The 19,621-nt window shown below is 46.4% G+C and overlaps 1 protein-coding gene across 1 annotated transcript in view; it reads right to left on the reverse strand.

Annotated features, from left to right (window-relative positions):
* The window catches only part of SLC7A1 (solute carrier family 7 member 1), a 126,624-nt gene that overhangs the window by 26,386 nt on the left and 80,617 nt on the right, over positions 1 to 19,621 (reverse strand). Inside the window, exons 5-8 of the mRNA XM_030200354.1 lie at positions 16,159 to 16,283; positions 14,255 to 14,477; positions 13,279 to 13,418; positions 8,480 to 8,582 (exon numbers count right to left, since the gene is read on the reverse strand). Coding sequence (XP_030056214.1) covers positions 8,480 to 8,582; positions 13,279 to 13,418; positions 14,255 to 14,477; positions 16,159 to 16,283 — 591 coding nt within the window. The remainder of the gene's footprint in view (positions 1 to 8,479; positions 8,583 to 13,278; positions 13,419 to 14,254; positions 14,478 to 16,158; positions 16,284 to 19,621) is intronic.

Genomic DNA, 19,621 nt, shown 5'->3' on the forward strand with positions numbered 1-19,621 from the left:
GAGTTTAATTACATGTTGAGTGAAGAAATATTTTCTCCGATTCATTTTAAATTTACTACTCTGTAGCTTCATTGCATGTCCCCTAGTCCTAGTATTTCTGGAAAGAGTTTGTACTTCCCAAAAGAGATTTTGATGTCAGGTATGTACCCACTTGTGTTTGGGACCCAAAGAAGCTCGGTTTTACTTGGGTTCAGGCAAAGTTTGTTGTGTTTAGCCCATTCTTGAATTGATGTTAGACAGGTAATCAGTTTATTCAGGGCTGTAGGTAAGTCAGGTTCAACTGGTATAAGTAGCTGCACATCATCCGCGTAGATATAGAACTAAGTGTTCATTGACCAAATCAGCTTGGCTAGTGGCTTAGGTAACAGTATTGATCCTTGTGGTACCCCGTATGTCAGTGCACACGGTAGCGATGAGGTGCTGCCAAACATTATGGATTGTTGCTTGTCTGATAGATAGGATCTGAACCAAGCAAGTACTGTTCCACTGATACCTATTTCTGCCAGTCATGCTAGCATATTATGATCCAGCGTGTCAAATGCTGCTGAGAAGTTTAGCAATACTAACACAGAGGCAAATCCCCTGTCTCTATTTCTGTGAAGATCTAGTAGGGATACGAGGACCGTTTCTGTTCCATTACTGGGTCTGAATCCAAATTGACATGGATCTGGCCAGTTTCTCTCTTCTAGTCCATCACTGAGTTGAACACAGACTGTTTGTAAGATTCCCTAGAAATGGGATGTTGGATACTGGTCGGTAACTTTCAACTACAGCTAGGGGTAGTGTTTTCTTATACAGAAAGATGACCCCCACCACCAGCACACACACACATGCACACACACACAAACAGTAAATGCACGAGACTACCACTAGGAGCATCATTTTGTGAAAGGCACTGGACTTGGTAGAAGTGATTGGGCACTGCTCCTGCCTGAAAACCCCCTGAACTACCAATGCTTCAACAGGTAGCCATTTGGGGGGGGGGGGGGCTGCTCTAGTCCAGTGCTCTCAGGCTGCTGGAATAATGCTGCTTACAAGGTGGCTCATAAGCAGTGTCATTCTTTTAAAATGGGATTCAGCAACCTGAGGGATTGAGATACAGGGTATGATACATACCTGTAGCAGTTGTTCTCCGAGGACAGCAGGCTGATTGTTCTCACGACTGGCTGCTTGTTCTCACGACTGGGTGACGTCCGCGGCAGCCCCCACCAACCGGAAATAAGCTTCGCGGGACGGTCAGCACGCAGGGCACGCCCACCGCGCATGCGCGGCCGTCTTCCCGCCCGTGCGCGACCGCTCCCGCCAGTTGAATGACTAGCAAAAAAAATATGAAACACACAACTCCAAAGGGGAGGAGGGAGGGAAGGTGAGAACAATCAGCCTGCTGTCCTCGGAGAACAACTGCTACAGGTATGTATCATACCCTTTCTCCGAGGACAAGCAGGCTGCTTGTTCTCACGACTGGGGTATCCCTAGCTCTCAGGCTCACTCAAAACAAGAACCCAGGTCAATTGAACCTCGCAACGGCGAGGGTATAACAGAAATTGACCTACGAAGAACAACTAACTGAGAGTGCAGCCTGACCAGAATAAATTCGGGTCCTGGAGGGTGGAGTTGGATTTACACCCCAAACAGATTCTGCAGCACCGACTGCCCGAACCGACTGTCGCGTCGGGTATCCTGCTGGAGGCAGTAATGAGATGTGAATGTGTGGACAGATGACCACGTCGCAGCCTTGCAGATCTCTTCAATAGTGGCTGACTTCAAGTGGGCCACCGACGCTGCCATGGCTCTGACACTATGAGCCGTGACATGACCCTCAAGAGTCAGCCCAGCCTGGGCGTAAGTGAAGGAAATGCAATCTGCTAGCCAATTAGAGATGGTGCGTTTCCCGACAGCGACCCCTAGCCTGTTAGGGTCGAAAGAAACAAACAATTGGGCGGACTGTCTGTTGGGCTGTGTCCGCTCCAAGTAGAAGGCCAATGCTCTCTTGCAGTCCAATGTGTGCAACTGACGTTCAGCAGGGCGGGTATGCGGCCTGGGGAAGAATGTTGGCAAGACAATTGACTGGTTAAGATGGAACTCCGACACCACCTTCGGCAGGAACTTTGGGTGGGTGCGGAGCACTACTCTGTTGTGATGAAATTTGGTATATGGAGCATGAGCTACTAGGGCTTGAAGCTCACTGACCCTACGAGCTGAAGTAACTGCCACCAAGAAAATGACCTTCCAGGTCAAGTACTTCAGATGGCAGGTATTCAGTGGCTCAAAAGGAGGTTTCATCAGCTGGGTGAGGACGACGTTGAGATCCCATGACACAACAGGAGGCTTGATAGGGGGCTTTGACAAAAGCAAGCCTCTCATGAATCGAACGACTAAAGGCTCTCCAGAGATGGCTTTTCCTTCCACACGATAATGGTAAGCACTAATCGCACTAAGGTGATTCCTTACTGAGTTGGTCTTGAGGCCAGACTCTGATAAGTGCAGAAGGTATTCAAGCAGGTTCTGTGCAGGGCAAGAACGAGGTTCTAGGGCCATGCTCTCACACCACACGACAAACCTCCTCCACTTGAAAAAGTAACTCTTTTTAGTGGAATCCTTCCTAGAGGCAAGCAAGACCCGGGAGACACCCTCAGACAGACCCAACGCAGCGAAGTCTACGCCCTCAACATCCAGGCCGTGAGAGCCAGGGATTGAAGGTTGGGGTGCAGCAACGCTCCGTCGTTCTGCGAAATGAGAGTCGGAAAACACTCCAATCTCCACGGTTCTTCGGAGGACAACTCCAGAAGAAGAGGGAACCAGATCTGACGGGGCCAAAAGGGCGCGATCAGAATCATGGTGCCGCGGTCTTGCCTGAGCTTCAGTAAGGTCTTCCCCACCAAAGGTATGGGAGGATAAGCATACAGGAGGCCGGTCCCCCAATGGAGGAGAAAGGCATCCGACGCTAGCCTGCCGTGTGCCTGAAGTCTGGAACAGAACAGAGGCAGCTTGTGGTTGGTCTGAGAGGCGAAAAGGTCCACCGAGGGGGTGCCCCACGCTCGGAAGATCTTGCGTACCACTCTGGCATGGAGCGACCACTCGTGCGGTTGCATGACTCTGCTCAGTCTGTCGGCCAGACTGTTGTTTACGCCTGCCAGGTACGTGGCTTGGAGGAGCATGCCGAACCGACACGCCCAACGCCACATCCCGACGGCCTCCTGGCACAGGGGGCGAGATCCGGTGCCCCCCTGCTTGTTGACGTAATACATTGCAACCTGATTGTCTGTCCGAATTTGGATAATTTGACAGGACAGCCGATCTCTGAAAGCCTTCAGTGCGTTCCAGATCGCCCGGAGCTCCAGGAGGTTGATCTGCAGATCCTTTTCCTGGAGGGACCACAGACCCTGAGTGTGGAGCCCATCGACATGGGCTCCCCACCCCAGGCGAGATGCATCCGTCGTCAGCACTTTCGTGGGCTGCGGAATTTGGAATGGGCGTCCCAGGATCAAATTGGTCCGGATGGTCCACCAGAGCAGTGAAGTGCGGCAACTGGTGGAGAGGCGGATGACATCTTCTAGATTCCCGGTGGCCTGGAACCACTGGGAAGCTAGGGTCCATTGAGCAGATCTCATGTGAAGACGAGCCATGGGAGTCACATGAACTGTGGAGGCCATATGACCCAGAAGTCTCAACATCTGCCGAGCTGTGATCTGCTGAGACGCTCTGGTCTGCGAAGCCAGGGTCAAGAGATTGGTGGCCCTCGCTTCGGGAAGGTAGGCCTGAGCTGTCTGGGAATTCAGCAGCGCTCCTATGAATTCCAGAGACTGAGTTGGCTGGAGATGGGACTTTGGGTAATTTATCACAAACCCCAGCAGCTCCAGAAGTTGGATAGTGCACTGCATGGACCGGAGGGCTCCTGCCTCCGAGGTGTTCTTGACCAGCCAATCGTCGAGATATGGGAACACGTGCACTCCCAGCTTGCGTAGATAGGCCGCTACCACCACGAGGCACTTGGTAAACACTCGTGGGGCAGAGGCGAGCCCAAAGGGCAGCACACAATACTGAAAGTGCCGTGCGCCCAGTCGGAATCTGAGATACTGCCTGTGAGCTGGCAGTATCGGGATGTGAGTGTATGCGTCCTTTAAATCCAGGGAACATAGCCAATCGTTTTTCTGAATCATTGGCAGAAGGGTGCCCAAGGAAAGCATCCTGAACTTTTCTTTGACCATGAATTTGTTCAGGCCTCTCAGGTCTAGGATGGGACGCATCCCCCCTGTTTTCTTTTCCACAAGGAAGTACCTGGAATAGAATCCCTGCCCTTCCTGCCCGGGTGGTACGGGCTCGACCGCATTGGCGCTGAGAAGGGCGGAGAGTTCCTCTGCAAGTACCTGCTTGTGATGGGAGCTGAAAGACTGAGCTCCCGGAGGACAATTTGGAGGCAGGGATGCCAAATTCAGGGCGTATCCGCACCGCACTATTTGGAGAACCCACTGGTCGGAGGTTATGAGAGGCCACCTTTGGTGAAAAAATTTTAACCTCCCTCCGACCGGCAGATCGTCCGGTACGGACACTTGTAGGGCGGCTATGTTCCCGTGGATCCAGTCAAAAGCCCGTCCCCGGCTTTTGCTGTGGAGGCGCAGGGGGCTGCTTAGGCGCACGCTGTTGACGAGAACGAGCGCGCTGGGGCTGTCCCTGTGCCTGGCGAGGCCTTCGGGCCGGCTGGTTGTACCTACGCTTTGCAAAAGAATAGGGTGCAGCCTGCCGTGCCCGGGAAAAAACGCCCACCCGTGGGGGCGGGTGCTGAAGGCGCCCGGTGGGAGAGCTTGTCGAGAGCGGTTTCCCGCTGATGCAGTTGGTCCACCATCTGCTCGACCTTCTCACCGAAAATGTTATCCCCCCGGCAAGGGACGTCAGCCAGTCTCTGCTGGGTGCGGTTGTCCAGGTCAGAGGCACGCAGCCATGAGAGCCTGCGCATCACTATACCTTGGGCCGCAGCACGAGATGCCACGTCACAGGTGTCAAAAATCCCCCTGGACAGGAACTTTCTGCACGCCTTCAGCTGCCTGACCACCTCCTGATAAGGCCTGGACTGCTCCGGCGGGAGCTTATCGACCAGGTCCGCCAGCTGTTGCACATTGGTCCGCATGTGGATGCTCATATAGAGCAGGTAAGATTGGATGCGGGTCACGAGCATGGAGGATTGGTAGGCCTTCCTCCCAAATGAGTCCAGAGTGCGAGACTCCCGCCCCGGGGGCGCCGAGGCGGTATCCCTCGAACTCCGTGCCCTCTTGAGAGCAGAATCCACGACCGCTGAGTCATGGGGCAACTGGGGCCGCATGAGCTCTGGGTCAGAGTGGATCCTGTACTGGGACTCTGCTTTCTTGGGAATGGTGGGATTAGTTAGTGGTCGCACCCAGTTCCGGAGCAGCGTCTCCTTCAGGACATTGTGCAGCGGTACCGTGGAGGACTCTCTAGGTGGTGATGGATAGTCGAGGACCTCGAGCATCTCGGCCCTCGGCTCTTCCACAGAGACCACGGGAAAGGGAATGCTTATAGACATATCCCGCACAAAGGAGGCAAAGGAGAGACTCTCAGGAGGTGAGAGCTTCCTCTCCGGTGACGGCGTGGGGTCCGAGGGAAGGCCTGTAGACTCCTCGGAGGAGAAATATCTCGGGTCCTCCTCTTCCCCCCACGAGTCCTCGTCCTCGGTATCGGACATTAGCTCATGTAGCTGAGTCCGGTACCGGGCCCGGCTCGACGTCGAGGCACCAAGGTCTCGGTGTCGTCGAGCGGTGGACTCCCGCGCCGGCGGGGACGGAGCTCCCTCCATCGACGTCGACGGGGACTCCACCTGCGTGGCTGTCGAGACCGGCACCGCAAGCGGCGGCGGTGTCGACTGCCCCGGCGCCGGGCTAGAGCTCGCCGGCGCCACAGTCATCGGCGCCGAGGGCGCAAGCACCCCCGGCGCCGGCACAGCCTGGCGCATCAGCCCTTCCAGGATCCCCGGAAGGATGGCTCTGAGGCACTCGTCCAGGCCCGCTGCCGGGAAAGGCGGTGGGGCCGGTAAGGGTGTCGGTGCCGGAAGCTGCTGGGGGCCAGGAGATGGCACCGAGGTGCCGGAACCCCGACGCGTCGGTACCTCAACCACCGACGGAGATCTCTCCTCTCTGCGATGACGCTTCGGCGTCGACTCCTCTGCAGGGTGCACCGAGGGCTCCCGGTGACGGCGCTTCTTGTCTTTTTTCCGGTGCACGTCACCGGTGCCGGAGGGCATGGAGGAGGAGGAGGTCGATCCCCCTCGGTCTCGGGGGTACCGGGTCCGACAGGGTTCGGTCCCGTGGCTCACGAGTTGAGGGAGTGACCGGGGCCGACTGCCCACGCGGTCTCTCTACCCCACTCTCGCCGGCGGACCGGCGGGCCGACGGGACCTGTTCTCCTGGGGTCGCTGCCATCGGTGCCGATGTCTCGGGCATCGATACCGGTACCGAAGAACCGGTCTTCGATACCGATGCCGTCGAGGTCGACGTCGAGGGGCCGGCGCAAGTTCCAAAAAGACGGTCCCGCAGAACTTGCCTCGCAACCTGAGTCCGTTTCCGGAGACCGAGACACAAAACGCACGACTTGAGATTGTGCTCCGGCCCGAGGCACTGGAGGCACCAAGCGTGGGTGTCGGTCTGCGAGATCGGCCGGCCGCAGCGACCACACTTTTTAAATCCACTCGGGACCTTCGAGGACATCGACGGAAAAATCGCGTCGGCGAAGTCAAAGTCGGCAATGGTGGCTAAAATCACACCACGAAAATTGTAACCGACCGAGCGGCCACTAGGCCGCAACGAGGCGTCCCCGCTAGAAAGCGAGGGAAAAGAAGGAGCGCGTGCTCCACACGCGCAAAATTCTTCTTTTTTTTTTTTTTTTTTTAATAAAAGAGAAGAAGAAAAAGAAGAGGCCGAACAGGCCAAAAGCGACGATCCGCGTAAACGCGGTCGAAAAAATCCGGCGGCTGAAACGAGAGAGAGGGGAAAACACAACTCTCTCAGTCGCGGAAAAAAAGTAACTGGCGGGAGCGGTCGCGCACGGGCGGGAAGACGGCCGCGCATGCGCGGTGGGCGTGCCCTGCGTGCTGACCGTCCCGCGAAGCTTATTTCCGGTTGGTGGGGGCTGCCGCGGACGTCACCCAGTCGTGAGAACAAGCAGCCAGTCGTGAGAACAAGCAGCCTGCTTGTCCTCGGAGAACACAGATTGCTGAATCAGATGGTGAAAGGTGATATTTTACCGCACCTCAATAACTCCCCTCCTAAGTGGCAGCAAAGTAAATAAGCCCTGTTCTGTAAGGGCATGCATTAAATGGCATAGCTCATAAATACAAGATATAGGCACCCCTGTCACATTTACATGACCTCAGTTACATCAGGTCTATGGCTGGTGTAACTGCAGTAGAGTACTTGTTGAAGCACCAATGTCAGGTTAAGATAATATTCTAATATGGAACCTGGGCGCCCAGATGCCATACAGAATAGGCTCTCACTGCACAGTATCAGGGCATGAGAATGAGGTGCCCACTTACAGAATTGTCCTCTGGATGTTTCCTTATATACAGTAATAAGACAGACATAACATACTTCCATGTCAACCTTCAACAGAAAAAGAAAAGGGGTTTGTTTTTTTTTGCACCCAACTGTTGTGTAGAGGTTTCCTTTGCAATCAGGATCAAGTTATTTAAAATAATATGTTCCAAAGTACAAAAACTGCTGACTTCACACATTCTGAAGACAAGATTCCAAGGTGAAAAGGTTAATAAGTGCTCTATGTTTTGGTTTGAATATTCTTTTCCTTTTAGGTTTGCTCTGAATGCAGGTTTATTCCTCTGCCAAAGGAGTTCATCCTCAGGCTTCCAACACAAACTAAAAAGTTGCCAAGTTCCCTTACTTTTCATCAGTGAAACATCTTGAAATAAACAAACTTTCAAGTTTTTTTTTTCTTTCCCACACAATCTGCTAAATAGTGTATATTTTAACACAGATGGGTCAAAAAGAAAGCAATTTTGAAACTCCCTGCAGTTCCTTCAAAATTCACGGCTGGCAGGGGTTCCACCAGCACTAATCCAGCTTTCTTTATGTCAGAGACAGCAAGGGACAGAGTATTAAAGAAAGGGACCAGGGCAAAAAAAAAATCCTGAACAGGTATAAATGTAAACTGAACAATTTCTTAATTCATTAGCTGTCCTGGACATTTTTTTAAAGTGGGGAATTAAACTACATATCCAGGGGAGGTAATCATCTTTTAGAAAACGTTAGATGCTGTATCACAGTAATTCTAGTGCAGTAATTTTCAGCACAGAACCGATGCATTTTCATAAGTGCAATGCATTGAGAATCGGGAAATATAAATACAATTCTACTGGATCATGGAAAATCAATTTGCTGCAAAAAAAAAGTCTACAAATCTCATTTGCCCATTCCTGAAAGTATTCCTTCCCATACAGACAGCTCACATTTTATACCTTAGAATTAAGACGCAGGCTGCAACCAATGAATAGGCCAGCAGAGTGCCAATGGACATCAGATCTACCAAGTCTTTCAGATCAAAGAGGAATGCCATAATTGCTGGAAAGACAGAAAAAAACATGAACAGACTGTTGTAAACAAACCATTCAGAGTTCTTTTCAGAAAGAAGTATATGAAATAGTAAGTGAAGTCCTAGTTTGCTTAGCACAATTAACTGGCTAACTGAGATAGGTGCTCAAGTATTTGGGTTACCAGTAAACCACCTAACAAAGTAGATGTGTAGAACTGAGTGTACACATGCTGTCCTATATAAAAGCCCCAAAAGGTTCCAAGTTTAGTCTTCACCATAAAGTTAGTGGGAACTCATCTTACCACAATCAATAGGAATTTCAGAGGATCTATAAGAAACATTAGGTGATGCTGTGCTATCTGGACAGGGTTACAAAACCTTTTCTAAACATTTGGAGCTCCATTCAACAGTGGCGTAGCTAGGGTAGTTGACACCCGGGGCCGGTCATTTTTTAACCCCCCCCCCCCCCCCCAAATCCAGTACTAGGCATACCGAGAATACAAAACACTCAGGACCTATAGAGCAATTCTACCATACCATAAGCAGTCATTTCTATGAGTCACACAAGGAAAAGGAAAGCATCTTAAACACTACAGTGAGCACTAGAACATCAATTCACCTATTGTAAAACGAAACCAGACAGAATAGTACAGATCGTCGATCCTGCACAGTCAATGCCAATAGAAAGCCATGTCTTTTTCACAAACACAGATACACCCTAATCCACTATAGAATAAGTAATCATAAACTTTCTATTTAGACTAAAATTAAACTGAACCCCCGATGCCAGACTCTGCATGCAATGCAACACCACAGAAACAGAAAATGTCCCCTAGTACTGTGCAAAATATAAAGACAGCAGATGTAAATTTGAAAAAAACTAACAAATACCAGTCACCACTTTACAAATTAACAAATAGAAATAAAACAAATACAGAAAATAAAATACCACCATTTTATTGGACTAATACATTTAGCTTCCAGAGGCCAAAATCTCCTTCCTCAGGTCAATACAGTATAGTGCTGTTACAGTATCCTATCCTGACCTGAGGAAAGGGGTTTTGTTCTCTGAAAGTTAAGTCAAAATGTATTAAAGTTAGTCCAATAAAAAGATTACCTTATTTACATGTTCTATTTATAAACATTTATTAACACAGCTACAATACTATATCCTAAAGCAAAATAATAAAAATATATATTTACAGTTTGTCTCTGGTTTCTGCTTTCCTCATCTTCTTTTCACTGTCTTCCTTCCACCCAGCATCTGTCTTCGCTCTCTGCCATCCAGTGTCTGCCCTCTCTAATGTCCCTTCCACCCACCGTCTGCCCTCTCTCTCTGCCCCTTCCATTCACATCTGCCCTCTCTCTCTCTCCCTCCCTTCCATCCATATCCGCCCTCTCTCTCTCCCTTCCATCCATATCCGCCCTCTATCTCTGCCCCTTCCATCCATCATTTGTCCCAGTCTGCCCTCTTTCTCTCTCCCTCTTCCACCCACCATCTGCCCTCCCTCTCCCATCCATCTAGGGTCTGCCCTCCCTCACGCTCCTCCCTTCCATCCAGGGTCTGTCCCCACCCTAACCCAATCCCCTTCTCCCCTCTGGGCTCCCCCACCCTCCCCAATCCCCTTCTCCCCTCTGGGCACCCCTCTGGGCTCCCCCACCCTCCCCAATCCCCTCTGGGCACCCACACCCATCTGGGCACCCACATCCTCCCCAATCCCCTTCTCCCCTCTGGGCACCCCCACCCTCCCCAATCCCCTTCTCCCCTCTGGGCACCCATCTGGGCTCCCTCCCCCACCCTCCCCAATCCCTTTTGAGCACCCCTCTGAGCTCCCCCACCCCTCCCACCCGACCAGCTCCGTTCTCCTGCTCCCACCCTGTCCTGCCTTTAAAATTTTTTTTTGAAGCGCCGGAGTGGCAGGCAGCGTCTGCCCTGCTAGTAAAAATCTCCTGGATGTCATCTTCGGGCCTTCCCACATTGAGTCCCGCCCGCCCTCGCGGTAATAGGAAATTACCTCAGAAGAGGGCGGGACTCAATGTGGGAAGACCAGACGACAATGTCCAGGAGATTTTTACTAGCAGGGCAGACGCGAGGCGCTGCCTGCCACTCCAGCACTTCGGAAAAAGTTTTTTTAAGGCAGGACAGGGTGGGAGCAGAGCGCACCCCCCCCCCCCCCACCCGCTGACACCCGGGGCGGATCGCCCCCACCGCCCCGCCCTTGCTACGCCACTGCCATTAAAATGCCAGTTGGATACATGCAATAGGGGGGCGGGACAGTAAATAGGAGAGGGTATGGCATCCATGTGGTGGATCAAGGCAGTTTGGTAGGAAAGAGGGGATACAGAGGCAAGAGAAAAGTGCTCCACCCAAGTCAGTTAAAAATCAGCTGGTAAAGCCAAGTTTTTACTGCTTTCATACATAAGTACATAAGCACCACCATACTGGGAAAAGACCAAGGGTCCATCAAGCCCAGCATCCTGTCTCCGACAGTGGCCAATCCAGGCTTCAAGAACCCGGCAACCCCCCCCCCCCCCCCCCCCCCCACAAAAAAAAAAAAAAAAAAAAATTAATAATGTTCAATGGACTTTTCCCTCAGGAATCTGTCCAAACCCCCTTTAAATTCCGTAAGGCCAGCTGCTATCACTACATTCTCCGGCAACGAGTTCCAGAGTCTAACTACAAGCTGAGTAAAGAAAAACTTTCTCCTATTTGTTTTAAACCTGCCATATTCTAGTTTCATCTTGTGTCCCCTGGTTTTGTTGTTGTTTGAAAGTGTAAACAAATGTTTTGCATCTGTCCCCTCTACTCCACTCATTATCTTGTAGACTTCTATCATATCACCCCTCAGCCGCCTTTTCTCCAAGCTGAAGAGCCCTAACCTTCTCAGCCTTTCCTCATAGGGAAGTCGTTCCATTCCCTTTATCATTTTCATCACCCTTCTCTGCACCTTTTCTAATTCCTTTATATCTTTTTTGAGATACGGCGACCAGAATTGGACACAATACTTGAGGTGCGGTCACACCTTGGAGCGATACAATGGCATTATAACATCCTCGTGTTTGTTTTCCATCCCTTTCCTAATAATACTCAACATTCTGTGTGTTTTCTTAGCCGCGGCAGCACACTGGGCAGACGTTTGTAACGTCTTATCAACGATGTCTCCCAGAGCCCTTTCTAGGTCCGTAACTCCTAACCCGGAACCTTGCATGACATAGCTGTAATTCGGGTTCCTCTTACCCACATGCATCACTTTGCACTTGTCAACACTGAACTTCATCTGCCACTTGGACGCCCAATCCCCCAGTCTCGCAAGGTCCTCCTGTAATCTTTCACACTCCTCCTGCGACTTGACAACCCTGAATAATTTTGTGTCATCTGCAAATTTAATTACCTCACTAGTTACTCCTATCTCTAGGTCATTTATAAATATGTTAAAAAGCAGCGGTCCCAACACAGACCCCTGCGGGACCCCACTAACTACCGTTCTCCACTGAGAATATTGACCATTCAACCCTACTCTTTGCTTCCTATCTTTCAACCAGCTCTTAATCCATAGTAATACCCTACCTCCGATCCCATGACTCTCCAGTTTCCTCAGGAGTCTTTCATGAGGCACTTTGTCAAACGCCTTTTGAAAATCCAGATACACAATATCCACCGGCTCCCCATTGTCCACATGTTTGTTCACCCCCTCAAAAAAATGCAGTAGATTGGTGAGGCAAGACTTCCCTTCACTAAATCCGTGCTGTCTCATCAGCCCATGTTTTTGTACGTGCTCTGTAATTTTATTCTTGATAATAGCCTCTACCATTTTGCCCAGTACCGACGTCAGACTCACCAGTCTATAATTTCCCGGATCGCCTCTGGAACCCTTTTAAAAAATCAGCGTAACATTGGCTATTTTTTGCCATATGCCTGAATAATTTTCTTTTGAATGCCAATGCTTGCCTCTTAATGATAATCTGGACTTCTCTTTAAAAATGTTTTAAGTCATTTTAGGCCCCGTTTACTAAGCTGCAACATAGGCATGCTAGTGTTTTAGTGCACACTAATGCTAGAAAGACACCCATGGAACTATATGGGTATCTCTAGCATTTAGCACGCTAAAAATGCTAGCGCACTTTAGGAAACAGGTCTCTATGTTTTTAATATTTGTCATCATTTGGGTGTCGTCATAGTGTTGGTGTTCTTTTGATCTGTCTTGTCAGTTTAACTGGCATTTGTATGATTTTACTGTATTTTGACTCTTTGGATATGCTAGATTATAAAAGATATCTATAATTTTGATATATTGTAATGCATTTATGAGCAGTAAGGCATAGTCAAACATGTTGATCAGTGTGTGGGTGGGGGGGGGGGGAGGGGGAACTATTACAGTTTTCACCTGGGATGCTATTTGCACTAGGCCAGCTCTAATTCCAAAATATTATTAAGGAATTACTGGTAGTTCAACACCTCTTTCTTGTAATATAAAGATAATCTCTTTAGAAAGAGGTACAAGTTTAGGTTTCTAAAGAAACCATGAGTAAATAAACTGAGAACCACAGCAATGTTTGCATTTCAATGATTATTCTCTAGAACAAGGGTCATATCTATTAATATGTATGAGTCTTAACATGAATGATCCACAATACCAAAAATATTCCATGGTACCTATTCACTAACAAATGTTAAAAGTTTAGTAACATACCTTTAATGCTGGTTCTAGAGGACTAATGACTCACCTGCAATAATCCCTGATGATAATGTAGCTATTACTGGAGTTTTTTTCTTTTCATTGACTTTGCTGAGAAATTTAAAAAGTAGTCCATCTTCTGCCATAGCATAAATTACTCGAGGCATTGGAAACATGGCACCAAGGAGACTTCAAGAAAAGAACATGCACTATATAGATTAATATTCATGAAAGCTATAAAGCAAATGTTAAACACACATATCAGAACCCTGTTTGCTCATTACATTTCTTCTACAGCTTTCCCAAAACAAAATCGTGTTGGTACCGCCCCCTTATAACCCTACAATCTGGAGTACTGTCAAACTAAGGACTAGATGTACTAAGTAATTTTCCTCATAAAGACAACATGAGAAAAACCCCTCTAGCACATCTGACCTTTATGTAATGTATAAATACAATGAAGTAATTTAAAATAAAAAAAAGGTCCAAGATTTCTATGCCACAATCCTCAGGCATCTTCTCTTGTACCCTGCAGAATACCAGTCAAAAGTCCCAACTTTCAACACATCCTTCAAAAACAGCGGATGGGTTTGATTGCTTGAAATAGACATTTACTTTATTTTAAAGAAACTACACTGCACTTTTATCATTAGAAACTATACAGAAGAAATGAAAGTTACAAGGCAAACATGCATACGAAGAAATATTTATTACAAAAATACTGTTTGTAAATTTTCTCTCAATAGATATGCTTAAAAACAAAACACACACCCCCCTATCTCAGATGGGCCAACATGCCAAAGTTTTGTTCCAATGTAAACATTTGCACCAGCTGTACCAAGGAAAACATCCCTCTATTGTCACTGAGAAAATTGTAATTTAAAAAACAACAACAAAAAAAATCATCTGCAAAGACCATCAGTGCTAGGTATTGAGTACACATAACTGAAGTTGGAATCTTTTGCTGGTTGGTAATTAAAGCAAACTTGCTAATTATGTAAAGAAAGATGAGCTGTGGACCTCACCTGGTAGAGAGCGCACAGAGTGAACCAATAGCCACTGCATATTTTGCACCGTCCCATCCCACATATGTAAATGCAACAGGTAAAGGGCTATTCTGGTCCAGCTTGTAGTAGGGCATCATAAGGGTTAGGGCAGCAGACACACCAAAATAAGCAAAGAAACAGATCAATAGCGATGCCACAATGCCAATTGGAATGGCTTTTTGAGGATTTTTTACTTCTTCACCTACAAACAAAAAATAAGCAAGCAATGTAGCTGGAGGCCATAATAAATATGCAAGTGTCAGGCACTAATACACAACCTAAATAGGCTGTACCAGTGTTCTAATACAGAAAATACTAGCAGGTACAACTGTCGGCAAACTTTATTCCATTTTATATTCTGCATTTCCCAGGCAGGAGTAACAGGTTCCATTAAAAACAATAAATCACATAAGAAAATGTAACTAAATGGTCTATACAGGTTTGTCAGCATTCAACAGAACATTTGCCAAAATTCCAAGGTCAACAATATTCAGATGTATTTCAATCTAGCAAATATTTCCCAAATACAATCTCCAATTATGTTTTATAATCTTACATTTATGTTCAGAAAACCCACCTGCAAATAAAGAAAACCTGAGATCAAGTGTGACCTGTACTACTACAAAAGGAAGCAAATTAGGACTGTAAAGCTTATCTAGACTGTACAATCTTCCATCATGTTCTGTGTTCCCATGTAATCACAAAGCATCAACCATGATTTTAAATCAAACTGCGCAGTAGATTTTGGTTACTAGACTAGGAGAAGAAGCACCTCAAGCAAGGATACAAAAAAAAATTACATTAAAAAAAAAAAAAAAAACCTCAAAAGGATAAAAACGCAAAACTGATAACTTGCCCAAGTGGACAGGGTCAATATTCCTCTCTTCACCATTACCTTTTCTATGGCATTGCAGAAGTTGTGACTAGCTCCTCTTATGTGCAAGCTTACACAGTTTTGGGCTGCAAAAACCCAAGAAAGAAAGTACAGTATAAGGGATGAATTACTTCTGTGAACAAAAGAAAGGTGGGATCTAGGAGTGACTATCACATGATATTAAGGTAAAGAGATGTGACCAAAAAAAAAAAAAAAAAAGCAATGGCAAAAGCCAAAAGAATGCTTGGATGCATACCAAGACAAATGGCCAACAGGATCTCATTTGGACTATTGTGTGCAATTCTGAAGAGCGTCCCTTCAAAAAGATATAAACAGGATGGGGGCTGGTTCAAAGGGCAATGACTAAAATGGTCTGTAGTCTTTGTTAAAGCATAAGGAGACAAAAGATAGAGGCATTTAAATAGCTCCATGATATAAATGCACAGGAAGAAGGCCTCTTTCAATTGAAAGGGTGCTCTGGAATAAGGGTGGGGGGAGGAGTGTCACAGAATAAGGTTGAAAGGGGGTAGCCTCGCCTAAGAAAATATTTCTTTATAAAAAGGATAGTGGAGACATGAACAGCCTCCAGTAGAGTTGGTGCAGATTAAAGGATAGTATCTGAATTCAAGAAAGCATGGGACAAGCACAGAAAAATCTTGGAGAAAGGGATTCTACAGTTTAGTAGATGGGCAACTGGATAGTCCATATGGTCTTTACCTACTACGTTTTGATGCTTCTATGTTTTTATTTTGCTGTGAGTCAATATATGGATGTACTAAGATTCTACTATTTTAACATAGGTGCATGCATTAAAAAAAAAAAAAGAGCACAAAACAAAACCCCACTAGATTACACTTCTAGCTCCATGTGTCATTCAAGAGGCTGCTCAGTTCCTGGTATTAGAATTTTAAGAAGAACATGCATCTAATAAAATTACAAACTACAATAATTCAAACTGAAAACACCAGGAAAGCATACAGTACATGAACGCTCCATAAGAAGCACTTACCTGTTGTAGCAATGCAGTCAAATCCTACAAAAGCATAAAAGCATGTGGCTGCACCCGATAGTACTCCCACATAGCCAAATGGCATGAATCCACCATCACCAAACTTCCACTCTTCTTTTGTGTCACTAACAAAGAATCAACGCCACATGTTTTGCTTTTTTAGATGAAAAATAAACCATTGCAGAAATGAGAAAACAGGACAAGGAACAAGTGCTGACATTCTAATAGGCTGAAAGGACATCAGGGAAAGAAAGCAGAAAATATTTAGCTAAAATTTAGAGGGCAATTTTAATATTTTTACCTAATAATTTTATCATCAATTTTCAAAATGAAAGTACAGCATCTTGTTTAAAAAGGGTCTACAACCTTGCCCATTTTTCACATGTTTAAAATACACAATTCAAAATACACCAAAGTAGCAATTTGTTCCACATATCTACATCATATACTCAAGTTCAACATGAAAGAACAATTTTAGGATATTCAAAAACTAATTAGTAATAAACCAAAGTCTTGATAGCTTAAGTCTTCACACCCTTTCTTATAGCAAACCTAAATTCATTCTGCATCCAAATTTTCCTTAAAGGCCCATAAAAAGTCCAATCACACTAACAGAGCTGAGCTGAATGATCAAATTGTTTTTCAGTGGAGGCAAGTCTGAAGCAAAGGTCTAAACGTGCCAAAAAACACAGCAGTCGAAATAACTCCAGGATAAAGTTAGGTATTCAAACATCCAGTTTGTGGGAATATTATAAGAACATTTCAATATATTTGAATAATCCTTGGGAGCAGTGTCAGCTTCACAAGTAAAAACAGTTTGGTACCAAGACTCTTCTTCAAATCAAGCCTTCCCTCCAAAGTCCACAGCCATGGATTAAGGAATCTGTAAGGCCTAAAACAGCCAGATACTTTTGTAGCTCTTTTAGACTGTGGAAAATGCTGACACCGACTCTCTAACAATTTCAAGATTACTCAGAAAAAAACATGGTCTGTATAGGAAGGTGGCAAGAAGGAAATCACTGCTGAATAAAAGCCACATGATAGGCATTTGTAAATGAACATTTAAGGGGCACTGCATATTTCTAGGTTATTTGGTTTGATGAATCCAAGTACTAAGTTGGTTTTTTTTTTTTCTTTAATCTGAATGCTAAGCAGTACATATTTAGAACAAATGTTAAATTATCAAAAAAACAGTTTTGGATTTATACCCTCCAAACAGTACTTCAGAAGGGACTGAATGCAGAACTTGAATGGTTCACACAAATTTGATTCCATGATCCTGATTGGTGGACTACTAATCAGCTGTTTTTATAAATAGGCTTTAGAAACACGCTGCCACCATCTTGATGACAGTAGAGGAGTCCATCCGCATGATAGGCTTGGTGAAAAAATTGGTGAGAAGTTTTTCATAAATAAAATGTGAATGATAATTTTGAATTGAGTAAATGAGTTTTTTGGGGGTTTTGTTTTTATGTTTCAACAATTATTATTGGTAATTCAACAGCATTAACGTACAATAAACTGCCAAAATAGCTAACATCACTTTCTAATGAAAACTGAATTAGTACATGTCAATAATGCTATTTAACAATTTTGTATCCCTTTCCTCCTCATCCTACCCCCCACCCCCCATTTATTAGGCAAGTGCCAGTGTGTGCATTGCTGAATATTATTATTACAATAAAGCTTACTTAATCAAACCAACTTGAGCAAGAGATCTCTTTGTTAACAATAAGCTCTCTGAACCCTGATCCAATACCATTAACCCTCCCCCTTGAGCAATCCCCTTCTTCCTCCTCTCAGATCACCCCGTTCTTATGAGCTTGCTAAGAAATCCCCTATCTCCTGTGACCTCTATCCCATCCTCTAGTCTCTCGTCCTTCCCCAGTCCTCCCCCCTTCCTTCTACTACCCAAACAAGGCCTACCATTCCTATATATTGTTAATAAGAAGGATGCGGCCCTGTTGACTCAGTACTTGTAGATAAGGGTTCCAAATCTTCAAAAATAATTGTCTGCATTTATGGGAGCCTCTAGCCTCCCAGCTAGCCAGAATATGCACCTGGTTTTGCCAATGCCAAAATGCCGGACGGTCTGAGGAAGTCCAATATTGCAAAATTACTTTCATGGCTACCAGGCTAAGCTTCAGGCACAAAATAATATTGTCTCTAGCAAGGGGCCTAAACGCGCCCGGTTTATCCAATAGTACCTGTTCCACTGTCCCTCGGACATTACAGGCCAGTATGTGTGATGATAAATCCTTGACCCGTCCCCCAAAATCTTTTACTTTAGGACACCACCAGACAGCATGAGAGTATGTTTGTCTCTGTTGGTTACATTTAGGGCATCCCGGCTCCCCCCCCCCCCCCCCCATCCAACGTGTGCCAGGTGTACTTTAGTCCAGTAAGCACAAATTATTACCAGATAGCCACATTCTCTAAGCCTCACCTCTGTAGTGAGCAAGAAGATTCCCCTGAACGTAGCAGCGACATCCTAGTCCCCTAGTTGCACCCCTAGATCCTCCTCCCATCTAACTTTCAACCACGAGAAATCTTTATCAGGAATCTCTTTGATCAGGGCCTGACGAAGACCCGAAACAGATAGGCCTCTAATTTCAACCTCTTGAAAAAACGTTCGGATTTTATCCCCCAAGTGCATCCCATCTAAGGACGCAACATAATGCTTGAGTTCCTCGTATGCAAATCGATTACCCCAATGTTGCCCCACTCGGTCCTGCAACCTCCCACTCCACAAATATCAGATAGTCCATCCCTGGGTGAAGACATTTCCTCTGATAGTAAGTTGATCCGACACTAAGAGGTTAGCTCCCAGCCATAAGTCGCCACATTTCCTACAATGGTCTGAACTCCTTTTCAAATGATAGGGGGTTTGGATGTAGACAAGCGTAGCAATGAGAAAAATTTATGTGGTGCATAATAAAGATCTTCTAGTTCTGTTGGTGTCCGGCCAAACCAGTCTCCCAGATGTCGCAACAAGCATGCTTGACTGTATTGCTGCAGATTGGGGAGACCCATACCTCCCCTCCTCCAGTCATCTATCATGACTGAAACGCATCTTCGGTTTCTTCTTTGCCCAACCGAAGCCACTAAATAGCCAATACAGGCCTCTCTCACATCCTTCTTTGTAATCCTGAGTGGGATTGATTGTAGCACACACAACCATCGTGGAAACTGGACCATTCAGCAGATTTATCTGGAACAACAAAGATAAAGGAAGGTCCTTCCACTCCTCTAACCGCCGCTTGGTATTTTCCATGAGAAACCCAACATTAAGCCGGTACAGGGATGCAGCATCCATGGCTAAATGGATGCCTAGATACCGAAAAGAATCCACCGCCCATCTCAGTGGGAAAGTCCAGCCCCAGTCCTTTTGAAGTTTCGACGAGGATGGCAGTGCCTCCGATTTATCTAGGTTAAGGCAAAACCCTGCATAATCCCCATACTC

The sequence above is a fragment of the Microcaecilia unicolor genome, chromosome 4, assembly GCF_901765095.1.
Source record: "Microcaecilia unicolor chromosome 4, aMicUni1.1, whole genome shotgun sequence".
NCBI classification, from domain to species: Eukaryota; Metazoa; Chordata; class Amphibia; order Gymnophiona; family Siphonopidae; genus Microcaecilia; species Microcaecilia unicolor.